This window comes from Pelodiscus sinensis, chromosome 4 (genome assembly GCF_052426305.1).
Source record: "Pelodiscus sinensis isolate ZL-2025 chromosome 4, ASM5242630v1, whole genome shotgun sequence".
NCBI lineage: Eukaryota > Metazoa > Chordata > Testudines > Trionychidae > Pelodiscus > Pelodiscus sinensis.
Window position 1 is genome coordinate 66,094,190 of NC_143055.1, and position 13,051 is coordinate 66,107,240.

General features: G+C 46.4%; 1 protein-coding gene across 1 annotated transcript in view; it reads left to right on the top strand.

Annotated features, from left to right (window-relative positions):
• The first annotated feature begins 952 nt into the window (after nucleotides 1-952).
• Nucleotides 953-13,051, top strand: part of GPM6A (glycoprotein M6A) — a 347,633-nt gene continuing 335,534 nt past the window's right edge. The window contains exon 1 of the mRNA XM_006131600.5: nucleotides 953-1,188. Coding sequence (XP_006131662.3) covers nucleotides 1,185-1,188 — 4 coding nt within the window. The 5' untranslated portion in view covers nucleotides 953-1,184. The remainder of the gene's footprint in view (nucleotides 1,189-13,051) is intronic.

Below are 13,051 nucleotides of genomic sequence, written 5' to 3' on the forward strand. Positions count from 1 at the left end.
ATAAAAGTTCCAAATTAGTGTCATTGGAAGGAAAAACCAATGGGATACCCATATATACATATGAGAAAAGTTCAATCCAAAGTGTACTGCAAATAGGCAATAGTGGCTTAATTTTCTCAAATTGTGGTTTAAATATCAGTAATGCAATCTTTCCTGCAATCCAAAACATTTGTTCATTTAGAGAGAAAAAAAGTAGTTCATAAAGAGCCTGCTCACCAGCCTTCCATTCACAAATAAGTCCCAGTTTCATAACATAGACAAGTATGATCCCATGTCCCTGACATAAATGGCAAAACTTAATTTTTTATGTCAATGGGAGTAGAATTAGACCCAGTAAAGTGGCTCTAGGTCTAGGCTGAGGGAAGAGAGAAAGCTATTGGCACATGATCTAAAAGTTGTATATTTACCTAGTCAATTTACAAGAATAACAAGGCATCAGTATGAGCAGGGGTTAGCTTCATTAGTCCCTCTAAACTTTTCCATACATTTTATATGCAGCGAGGCATGTGTGACTATGCACCGCTAGAAGCAAAGAACTGGGCGGCAAGCGCAGAGTTTACAGGGAACACTGGTTAGCTTCTTTTTCCAGGCGGAGACACCCGTTCCTATAACTGCACCATCGCAGTTCCTTCCCCATGTGCGGGGCACTAGAGTGCGAGGCAGAATTACATTTGTCTCTCTAGGAAGGGGGAAAGAAGGTCTGAGGACGGTCCGGCTGGGCAGATGACTATTCACTGTTCATGTATGTGCACACGGCCCGAGCCAGAGGGGTAACAAATCAGTGGGGGCCAGGGAACTTGCAGCAAGGGCTGAGTGAGACTCTAGGGAGGGCTCACAGTCTGTTTCCCCTCCCCAGTTTCCAACCCTCCAGCAGAGAGGGGCGGGGGGACAGCATGGACCATGCCGAAGCCAGGAGGCTCAGCGCGTCCTGTAGACCCTGGCCCCTCGCTTGTCGTCCCGCCCTTTCAGCCGCTCTCGAGCAGGCACCGGAGACAGTTTGGGGGCTGCGGGACGCCAATGAATGAGGCAGGTGGAGAGGGGGAGGGGTTCCTGGGCCCGCCCCTGGCCCGCCGGCGCCTGGGGCGGGGGAGCCGCCTGGGGCCGGGCGGAGGGGTTGGTGGAAGCTGCCGCTGGTGCTAAAGAGGCCGGGAGGAGCAGCCCCAGCGCTGGTGGAGAAGAGAGCAATGGGTGAGTCGCCATGGCCGGGCGAGCCCAGGCTCCCAGCGGCCGGCGCATGGCGCGGGCTGCGCTGCGCACCGAGTTTGACTCGGCTCGGCAACTTTGTGGGGCGGCTGGAGGGGAGAGACGCTCCCCGCGTGCTCCCCGGGAAATCCAGCGCTGTTGCCCCCGCCGCGCAGGGTTGGCAGCCGGGCTGTTGCGGGCAAAGCAGGTCGCTGCCTGCGGGCTCCCCACAGCTCGCTTGCGAGCGAGCAGAGGGACGGGGCTGTAGTAGGTTGTTGTCTCTAAAGTTGTCGCAGGCGCTGGGGAGCGCAGAGCCCCAAGGTTCTGAGCCCTCTTCCTCAGGGGCGGGGGAAATGCAGGGTCCTGGCGAGTTTTAGTCCCAGCGCCCTGACTTTCCTTGTTGAAATACTGAACAAACCTCTTCTTATCACAGCAAAAAATCCTGTGGCCTGATTTCACAGTGCTGCAAACCCCCTCATTTGGCACCACATTTCGGCACAAACAGCGGCTTCAGAAGAGCCGTGTTCTGCTGTTCCCACCAGAGACACTTAGACCCGATACATCCGAGTATAATTAGTCACCTGTAGCCTGCTGGATTTGACTGGCTCCATAGCACGCATGACTTCCAAACTCTCCTCCTGTATCCTAACACATTCTGAGAGAATAAGAGAGAGGTGCAGGGACTCTGCAAATGCTAGGAAAGGAGCAACCGGACTTGTTCTCTATCGAAGAAACGGAATTTCTGAAGGGGGACCAAAAATTACCAGCTCTAGCCAGACCAAGGTTTGCAGTAGTGCTGGGTAGGGGTGCATTATGACCTGGACTTTATTAGTATCACAGTCTTAAACTTGTTCTCTATTCAGGCATTAGAATTTGAAAGGGGGGGCCTTAGGGTCCCAAAATTCAGAAGTATCGGGGTATAGCTAGTGTTGGGATATGTAAAAATTAATAGGTCTGAAATGGCTCTACATTAGTGGTACAGGGGTCAGACACTGCATTACCCTTTAAACGTGCTTTTTCCTTTCGTTTTTGTAGTTTGGGAACATAGATTAATATTGATCCAGTTAGAAATTATATGAAAGTAATTAGGGGTGGGTATAATTGTATTGTTTTCTTATTAATATTAATTATATAGGTGTGAATTAACATATTAAAATAGATAAAAGGGTCTGACTAACGCCAATTTGTTTCCACTCAGACATTGTGCTGTATGTTGAGGTAAATTTTAGTGGGCAATAAAGAAGTTCTGTTTACCCCATTGGCTCCTGGGTTGCCTGCTTCTTCTCTGACAGACACCTTTTTATCTTTTCCTTTTAAATCATGGGGAGTTGCTGAGGCCTTCCTGTGCTCCCACTCACTGCTTGTTCTGTCTAGTGCCTTTCATCTCCCCATTACTCACTTTTTTTCTCAGCTGCTTCTTTTCCCCCCTTTTTTTCTCAGCTGCTTCTTTTCACTTCCATTTCCTCCCTTCAGAACTGTGAGCTGCTACCTTGCTGTTTTATCCTGGGACTGACCATAGTGTCATTGTTGGACGAAAAGCAGGTATAAGTGATTTCTTTCTGCTTGCAGTATTATTATTGTGCGTTGATTCTGGGATCTTAGAGAACCTTAAAGGGTGAGGTAATATTTTTTACTGGTTAAAATTCTGTTGGTGAAAGAGAAAGTTCAAGCATACAAACTTTTATTCCTCTTTTTGTGAAGAAAAGAGTAATGCCCATGAGCAATGGGAATCGAGAGTACTCCAATCACTTGCAAGACCCACACTGTGGAGGGTTATAAAGCAATTTTACTTGCGTCTCACATAGAAGTCTCATTTACTTTTTCTTCATATGTCACTAGCATACTCACACTAGGAAGGCTATGAAACAACAGTATGCAAGCAAAAATAACTTTCATTAAATATGGTGTCACAATTTTCTTTGTGTTTTCCTGAGCACTGCGTTCAGTAATACCATCTTTAAGATACAAACCATTAGCAACCACTGTTTAACCATGTTTTTGATAATAAAACATCCTGAGAATAAATTCAAAACAGAATTGTTTCAGTTGTTATTGAAAGTTAAATGTAAAGTGAGAAAGATTGAAGTTAAATTATCCTTTCAACTAAATCAACAGATATGCTTATTCAGAACTTGTGTCAAGGCCAAAATTGCATACTTGAATAACTGTAGAAAGAGAAACCCCGTGCTTCCAAATCTTGTAACAACTATTAATTAAATTCCACAATTACTAGCTATTTTTATTTCAGAGTTTGGTAAACAGGCACTTGAGGATGGTGGGGGGAGGGAGGAAGAAGGGTACTGTGACAAGTTATCGGTGAGGGATAGTTCCTGCTTTTTTTTTTTTTTTGGATACAATTGTATTCCTAGCTAGCTGTATTCATCACCTGAAAGTAAATAATTTATTATTCACATACATGACTATTACAAAACTAACATGGAATATCTGTTTAAAATCATTATACTAAATGTCTAATGATAAATGTTTGGTAGGTGATAAACTGTGACAACTAGGTTTTCTGGTCAAAACCTCCTCATTTTGCTGTTACCTCATCCTCCTTTTTTCTTTCCTTAAAGTTGTTTGCTTTGTCCACTTGTTTGTCCAGGATTGTAAGGCTCTGAAACTCTATGGGGAAAGGACTTTCTTTTTTATCCTATGTACAATAACTAGTCCAACAGGCTAATGAGACCTCTGGTGTTCCTATAATACAATTAATACATCTGACACCTAATTAGGTTTCTATATTTATTTATAATTACAAGTGATGGAAAGTTCATGTTGTGAAGTCCTAGGGCTGTACCAAGTCAAGTGCGTTTGGTATATATTGTTTGTGTTATGAGAATTACCATTTAGTTGTATGTCAGTAATTGATAGCATCTCTTCAGTCTGGATAAGAGAGTTTAATTTCATTAAAAGTTTTGTGCTATTCCACATCAAGGACCATATGCTTTCTTGCATTAGAGTGTGGTGTGTCCTTAGATCTTAGTGAGTTGAATATATTGAATGAAGTTAGTAGTGGAAATTCCTTATAAATACAATCACTTTCCCTAGAAACTCTAAACATTAGGGATTGAAGAAGGAAATAGGATATGATGAATAACTTTATCCTGATTACATCATCATCGCCTTAAAGCTGAGTCTTTTCTTGCTCCATTTTGGGAGTAGTATTATTCTGTAGTATGTCCTTAGAGATTGGTGAATTTTAGCAGGCTCCAGAATACTCAGAATTATTTAATGGTCATCTATTAAGTTCCACAGTCACTAGTCTAGTAGATTAAGTAGTTTGTGTATCATGATAAATGTCACATTTGTCCTGTATCCTCATCCCTTACCACCTGTGACGGGGCAGAGCCGCCCTGCACTAGTAGTCCTCCGACCACTGCCTGCGTAGCAACCCGGGGGGCATGATATCGGTGGTGTGCTAGCTGTTTGGCGGCCGCCAAGCATGCGCATGGCGATCAGCCGCCTGCAAGGTGCGGCTGCCAGGGGGAGGAGTGAACGGTGGGCGGACGCATGGTGACGTCACCATCGTTGGCACGCCAAGGAAGGGCAGAGCCCCGGCGTAGGTGCGGGACGCCAGGCCGGGAGATTTAAAAGCCCAAGAAGACAGGCGAACAGGGGGTCCCCGGGCCAGCAGGTAAAAGGGAGGAGGTCCCGAGCTGGGCGGTAGTCCTCTCGCTGACGGCGGGTGAGCAGGGAGAGGAAGTGGCCCAGGGCAGGCAGAGAGAGCCCGAGGGCTGGCGTGTTGCGGTGAAAAGACCCGCCAGCTGGACAGGACCCCAGCCAGGTCCGTGTCCTTAGGGCCCTGGGCTGGGACCCGTGAGAGAGGGAAGGCCCAGACCCTCCTCTCCCCGTGATTCAACCAGGGAGCTGGATCAGGACGCAACCGCTAGACTTATAACAAGCCTAGTCACCGGCTCAGTCTAGCTCAACTGGCGTGGTCGGCGATGGACAAATGAGACTTATGGTGGGCTGGAGGGCACCTGGAAACTCGTTGAAGTTAGGGATAATGGACCGCCTGGTCTAACGGTCAGTCACACCACCTTTCTCCTGCATAATCAAAATCTAATCATGATTTATAGGAGACACATTCCAGGGAAGAAAGCAGAGTACTTGCGGCTTTAAAGCTCTGAATTGTCGAGAGATCTGGTTATGAGTGTGCACTCCTCACCTTATAACAACAGTGGCAGTTGTTTGGGAGATTCTTGTTGCGTGCTCCTACTCTCAGTTTGATATTCTTGCCTTTGAAATTAGCTCCTCTTGGCAGTGTGTTATCTGGTTCTAAGACAAGGTCTGTATTTTGTGTATTATTTGGTTAACTGTTGGTTGATTCCTTTATATTCTACTTATGTTTTAATTTCTGTAACTGTGCCAAATTGCTACAGATTATCAAAGTACAGTACAAAGAAAGTGAGGAATGAAAGAAAACTACTGAAGCATTAACATTCTAATGAATCAGTTTGTGTTTTAGATGTCTCACTAAATTGGTCAGATTTGGGGGTCATAGTCCATTAACTGTTTTGTGAGCTCCAGTGTCAAAACTCCTTCATAATAACACAAAACATATTTTCTTTTTTATATACAGCCCTTTCATTTACAGGTTAATAGTAGACACTTCTGCTTCTGTACTTCTCCAGTCCCCTCCTAGAGAATGGATCTTTATTCTGAACAGTTGTGCTTAATTGTGAAAGCAAGTATCAATTGACTCAAATATATTTACTTGTATTTTCTTGGCTATATCTACAAACCCAACCAGACCTAGTATTTGACATCAATAAAAGTGACAGTTGACGCGCCTTTGGCCTAGGGAAGATTATGGACTTAAAATATTACCTATGAATAATGAATTGGATTTATTTGGCATTCTGTCCTGGTTAAATCATGATCTTGATACCCTGTTAGGAATGTGAGGAATATGTAACTCTGCTGATCCAAACCTCAGACAGTGATGTTCAGTGTCTTACTATAAAGTGTTCCCCTCTTACCAGTTAGCAAATGCTGAAGCTGCTGTGTGACTATATTTCACGTTTTTACTACTTTTGTGACCTAGTAATTATTTTACCTCAGTAATTTCTACTGTTTTTTCTTTCTTTGGAGTAGAATGTCTTTGCAAGAATGAGCAACTAAAATTGTAAGTTGTGACTTTGGTTAGAAATAAGACTGCTGCTCAGAAAGTTATGGAAAATACAAGTTGTATTATTACAGACCAAGTATGTCTCCTTGCTATTTAACTTTTGAAATCCTCTTATTGAGAATTACAATGGTCTGTTTGTTAGATCTTGGTCAAAACCTTTCTGGTATGTGAGATCAAAAAGGAATTTTTGTATCAATGTATAATTTTACTCTGTAGGATTCTTGGCTTCTCTGTACTTTCTTTGGTTCTAGTGTTAAGAGTCACTGTAGAAATAGTTTCTTTCTTACTCAGAGGTGTTCCCAGAGTGTGTTCAGTCAACTGCTTTTTCCTCGTTAGAGATCACTGCTCACACAGATAAGAAAGAACTTTTTGTCTATCAACATAATTGTTTAACTTTGCAATTGACATTTAATAATCAGTTAATTCCATTGAAAACAATAATGTTGTACAGGGATCATCTAGGGTAAAAACTGGATGCTCTTCCCAGTTTGAATAAACAAGGTTGACAGTTAATGGAAAAAAAACCAACCCTTTTACATGTTGTAATCTATCCTTGGATATAAGGATGATGTCTGCAGGGAAAAAGTTATTGATGAGACTTAAGATGGCGAGGAGTCCAGTTCATGGTTTACAGGTTACCTATCATCAGCTTAAAGCTGGCATTCAAAGGAGACTGCGTGACATCAAGAATAAGTGGTGACTAGAAAAGCCATTGAGATACAGACTTTTCCTTTTTTCAAGCAAGGAAAACCATTTGTGGCCCAAGTTCAAATGGCACAATTCCTCTGTTATCCTAAGTCAGTTCTACACTTCTTAAGGACATACAGACTTTTCCTTTTTTCAAGCAAGGAAAACCATTTGTGGCCCAAGTTCAAATGGCACAATTCCTCTGTTATCCTAAGTCAGTTCTACACTTCTTAAGGACAATGTGCCCTCCAGCAATGTTGGAAGGAACATTCTGAGATTCTCTTCAACCATGAATCTGAAATCTCAGGTGCCACTATTGAGTCCATTCTTCACCATCCCTCTTTTGAGGGAGTTTGGTGATCCATCACTCAGGCTATGTCTAGATTAACATGTTTGCTCTTCTCATTTTTTTTCGCAGAAGAGCAAATGCGCTCTTTCGGGGAGCCCCATATACCTTGTTTCATGAAGCATAAGGGCTCTGACAAAAGAGGAGACTTTTCTACCATTTGTCCCCATCTAGACGGGGTCAAATGGCGGAAAAGCCTCTTCCAAAAAAAAAAAAAAAAAGGGCAGAAAAAGCTATGCAAAATGCGGAGTGCATTTTGCATAGCTTTTTCCACAAAAACCTTGCAGCCCCAGACTAGACACTACAAAATGCCAGGGCCAGATAGCATCATTGTAGTGGCCTTCAAAGCTGGAGGAATAGAACTTGTGCCAAAACGTCATCAACTTCTTGTTAGAATTTGGTTAATGAAGGCATGGGATGTGTAGTCCTAGAGATGGGGGTTCCAGGACAACCACTCCCAAAAGAGGAAGACGGGTGTTGGTAGTCGGAGACTCCCTCGTAAGAGGGACTGAGTCATCCATTTGCTGTCCAGACCTGGAATCTTGAGAAGTGTGCCACTTACCAGGAGCTTGCATTCAGGATGTAACTGAGACTCTTCCAAAACTACCCCTTCCTGCTTCTCCATGTAGGAACTAATGATATGGCCAAGAATGACCTTGAGCAGGTCACTGCAGATTATTAGTGCTGGGACGAAAGATGAAGGAATTTGAAGTGCAAGTAGTGTTCTCATCCATCCTCCCTGTTGAAGGAAAAGGTCCAGGTAGGGATCATTGAATTGAGGAAGTAAATGCGTGATTGCACAGGTGGTGTCGGAGAGAGGGCTTTGGTTTCTTCGACCATGGGGCTCTGTTCCGGGCACAAGGATTGCAAGGAAGAGATCGGATCCACCTAACCAAGAAAGGAAAGAGTATCTTCGCAGATAGGCTTGCAAACCTAGTAAGGAGGGCTTTAAGCTAGGTTTGTTGGGGGTCGGTGACCCAAAGCCCTGAGGTAAGTGGGGAAGTCGGATACCGGGAAGAAACACAAGGAGGAATAAGCAAAAAAGGAGGACCTCTGATTCGAATGAAGACGGTAAGGCAATCAACTGGTTATCTAAGGTATTTGTACACAAATGCAAGAAGCCTGGGAACAAACAGGAAGAATTAGAAGCCCTAACCCAGTCCAAGAACTATGATTTGATTGAAATAATGGAGACTTGGTGGGATGACTCGCATGACTGGAGCGCTGTCATGGAAGGGTATAAACTGATCAGGAAGAACAGGCGGGGGAGAAAAGGATGAGGAATTGCATTGTATATAAGAGAGCAGTATGATTGCTTGGTGCTCCAGTATATAGAGGGAGAAAAGCCTGTTGAGAGTCTATGGGTTAAGTTTAGAGGTGGAAGCAACAGCGGTGATGTTGTGGTTGGTGTCTGCTATAGACCAGTAGATCAGGAGGATGAGGTAGACGAGGCCCTGGTTCTCATGGGTGACTTTAATCACCCTGACATCTGTTGGGAGATGAATACAGCAGTACACAGACAATTGAGGAAGTTTTTGGAGAATGTTGGGGATAACTTCTTGGTACAAGTGTTGAAAGAACCAACCATGGGCCATGCACAGCTTGACCTGCTGCTCACAAACAGGGAGGAAGTAGTAGGGGAAGTAGAGGTGGGTGACAACCTGGGAAGCAGTGATCATGAGTTGGTAGATTTCAGGATCCTGAGCAAAGGAAGAAAGGAGAATAGCAAAATACACACCCTGGACTTCAGAAAAGCAGACTTTGACTCCCTCAGAGAACTGATGGGCAGGATTCCCTGGGATGCTTACATGAAGGGGAAAGGAGTCCAGGAGAGCTGGCAATTTTTTAAAAGAAGCCTTATTAAAGGCACAGGAAGAAACCATCCCTATGCGCAGTAAGAAAAGCAAATAAGGTAGGCGACCAGATAGGCTTACCGGGGACATCCTTGGTGAGCTTAAACACAAAAAGGAAGCTTACAAGAGGTGGAAACTTGGACAGATGACTAGGGAGGAGTATAAATATATTGTTTGAGAATGCACGGGAATTATTAGGAAGGCAAAAGTGCAATTGGAATTGCAGCTTGCAGGTGATGTGAAGGGTAACAAGAGAGGTTTTACAGGCATGTTAGCAATAAGAAGGGTGATCAGAGAGCATGTGGGGCCCTTACTGGATGAGGGAGGTAACCTAGGGTATGTCTACACTACAAAGTTAATTCGAACTAACGTCCGTTAGTTCGAATTAACTTTGATAGGCGCTACACTAGCGCTCCAGTAGTTCGAACTTAATTCGAACTAGTGGAGCGCTTAGTTCGAACTAGGTAAACCTCATTCTACGAGGACTAAGCCTAGTTCGAACTTACTAGTTCGAATTAAGGGGTGTGTAGCCCCTTAATTCGAACTAGTGGGAGGCTAGCCCAATACCAGGGAAACTCTATTGCCCCCCTCCCGGCCCCGGACCCCTTAAAGGAGCACGGGCTGGCTACGGTGCCCGTGCCAGATGCAAGCCTGCCAGCACCCAGCCAGCAGACCCTGCACCTGGCACGGCTCGAGCCAGCCACCCGATTCCCCCCAGCCCTCCCCCTCTTCCCGGGACCAGGCTGGCGGCTCCCGGGAGCTTGCCCAGGACTGCAAGAGGTGGGCACCTGCCTGGTCCAGTGCAGACATCGTGGACCTCGTCCACGACCTCCGCACTAGGCACAGGAAAGCGGCCGTCTAGGGCAGGAGAGCTGCCAGCCTGGCCACCCAGGAGCAGATGTGCATGAAAATCAAGGTGGTCCACTGAGACCCCCGACCCTGAGCCCTGAGCTTACAATGGCCGTACTGGGTCAGACCAAAGGTCCATCTAGCCCAGTAGCCTGTCTGCCGACAGCGGCCAACCCTAGGGACCCTGGAGGAGATGGACCGAAGACAGTGACCAAGCCATTTGTCTCGTGCCATCCCTCTCCAGCCTTCCACAAACTTTGGGCAGGGACACCACTCCTACCCCCTGGCTAATACCACTCCATGGACCCAACCTCCATCACTTTATCTCACTTCTCTTTAAACTCTGTTCTAGTTGTAGCCTTCACAGCCTCCTGCAGCAAGGAGTTCCACAGGTTGACTCTTTGCTTTGTGAAGAACAACTTTCTGTTACTAGTTTGAAGCCTGCTACCCATTCCTTTCCTTTGGTGTCCTCTAGTCCTTCTATTATGGGAACTAACGAAGAACTTTTCTGTATGCACCCTCTCCACCCCACTCATACTTTTATAGACCTCTATCCTATCCCCCCTCAGTCTCCCCTTTTCTAAGCTGAGAAGTCCCAGTCTCTTTAGCCTCTCTTCATATGGGACCTCTTCCAAACCTCTGATCATTGTAGTTGCCCTCCCCTCTCCCACCCTCTCTCTTCCCTTCTCCCACGTCCTTTTCCCAGTCTCCCCGAGTTTTGCTCAATAAAGAGAGATTCTATTTTTGACCACATGTTTTCTTTATTTTGTACATCAGGAAGGGGGGCTAGGGAAGGGTAAGTGGAAGGAGGTGAGGGAGGACTGGGGTACGAGCCTCCGATGGAGAGGACTGGGCTGGCTCTGTGGGCTTCTGGGGGTGGAAGCTCTCCTGCAGCCTCCCAATTGCCCCCTCTCCCCAGATGGCAGCCTGCGGCAACTGCAGCCGGTCTGATGGCCGAGTGCTGTGATGTGCCCAGTGTGGGCACTAAGGGCACTCCAAGCCAGGACTGCTTTGCAAGCGGGGCACCCCTGAGAACTGTCTGTCCGGGGTGGGGGTCGGGTCCCTTTAAGCATGTCCGAGACAGAACATCAGGAATGGCTGCCCGTCGCAGGGAGCCATAGCCTGTAATACCTCTGAGGCTGGTATAGGGGGCTCTGTCTGTGAGGTGGAGTGTTTTCCATATAAGGGCATGTAAATTAATAATCTTCCCCTGCTCGCTCCACCCATTGCAGTAACAGATCAGCCAGTGGGCTGACTGGTGCTCAGGCCTGCTATTCCACCCACTGCAGCAAAAACCAACCTATGGGGTGATAAGTTCACAGGCAATAAAACAGGCAGGCAGCCCCTCTCTCACTGGGGATTCGCATTGAGTGAACGCCTGGCCTGATCACCCAGACGCCTTGCACCCCCCGCTCTTGAGTCTTACTGAGCATACTCCGAGTTGGTCGACCCGAGTGGAGACAGTTTATGAGCGTGTGACCGGTACTTGTGTTCCTGCTGTCTCCAGAACTGGTATAACACCCCTTCCCCCCCACCATCATCCCTATCCTAATTGATTTTTTAGTTGTCCTTATTGCTTACCAAGTGACAGTGGCTAAAAAGTTACTAAGTTAGTTTATAAATAGTTGTGGTTTAGGTTTTTTACTGTTTCCTTGTATAAAGTTGTGTAAATAGTCAGCCCTATGGATAATACCAGTGTTAATTCAACTGTTCCTAACCCCTGGGCAGTTATTGGGAATTATTGTGATTTAGAAAAGCCTCAGGGAATTGTTTTGTGTTGTCTGGCAATCTGTTTAATTTTTGTTCTGATGATTGTCTGGCGCCATCAAAATAAAATCAGTTTGTGCTTTTTGAAACCCCCAGTTGTGGTCTCATCCTTTCCGGCATCCCTTCGAACCTCGTGTATTACGGGGACTGACATGGCGTCACGAACAGGATGCCGGAACCCCAGAGACCATGACAACTCTGATAGTTGCCCCTGGGCTAAAACTGAGACCCCAGGTTCTGAGGAGGATCAGTTTAATCATTTGCAATACCACCTCCTCTGTACTCGACAGCGCGAAGGGGCCCCTAACACTTTTGACTGGGTCTGTGTCATAGGACACGGCCATGATTGTAGGACCTACACCATTCCTTTGGGGTTGAGTGATGTGGGCTGCTTGCTAACTTGCCATCCCACCTTCAGGGCCACCCCGGCCGATAATAGCCTTCAACCACGTCTCACTCAAGTGGGTGAGACAGCCCCTAATTCAAACCCTCTTAGCCTCTGGAAAGAGGTGAACAGGGTAATTAAACTCTGTGGGGTAGCCCCCTCCATCTTGGCCCCCGAGCCAAGAGCCCCACATGGATCACCTGCACACCACCTGTTAATAGGATTGGTCCAAAGGTTAGATGGGATAAAAAAGGTTAAAAAACTACGCCCCGATTCTTATAAATCAGAGGATGTTCTGGCTGCCATCTGCAATACCCTAGCAGTAGCCCTTGATAAAGTTACCGTCTACCATGGGGCCGTTACAAATTGCGCCCGTGGGGTGGCGCACTCGCAGTCGGAGGGAGAACCGGAGTTTTCCCCTCAGGCGCCAAGAACGCCTCCTTTAGAGACACAACTTCCTCCCCCATACCAAGGCTCTCATGACCCACCAAACATTTACCCTGGCTTGACTACCCTGAGTTCAACCATACCCACAGCTCCCGACCTGATTGTACCGGAGGCCCTCCCTGTGACTGTAACCCGATTAAAAATGGATGGTCAGGGGAATACCTCTCAGGTAACTGAGACCCGCCCCCGAACCAAGGCGGAAATGAAGGAGTTCATCACGGACACTGCCCGACGTCCGGATGAGCCTCCTATAATCTGGGTAGGGAGATTAGCCTTGGAACAGGGGAGTGACTGGGTTGACCGGGAGGAAGCCTTAACGTTAACCCGTACCGGGAGTTGGTCGCGGGGCCTTATGGGGGGAGTATTGGCAGCGAATAATCATTGGCCTGTAACGGCCGCAG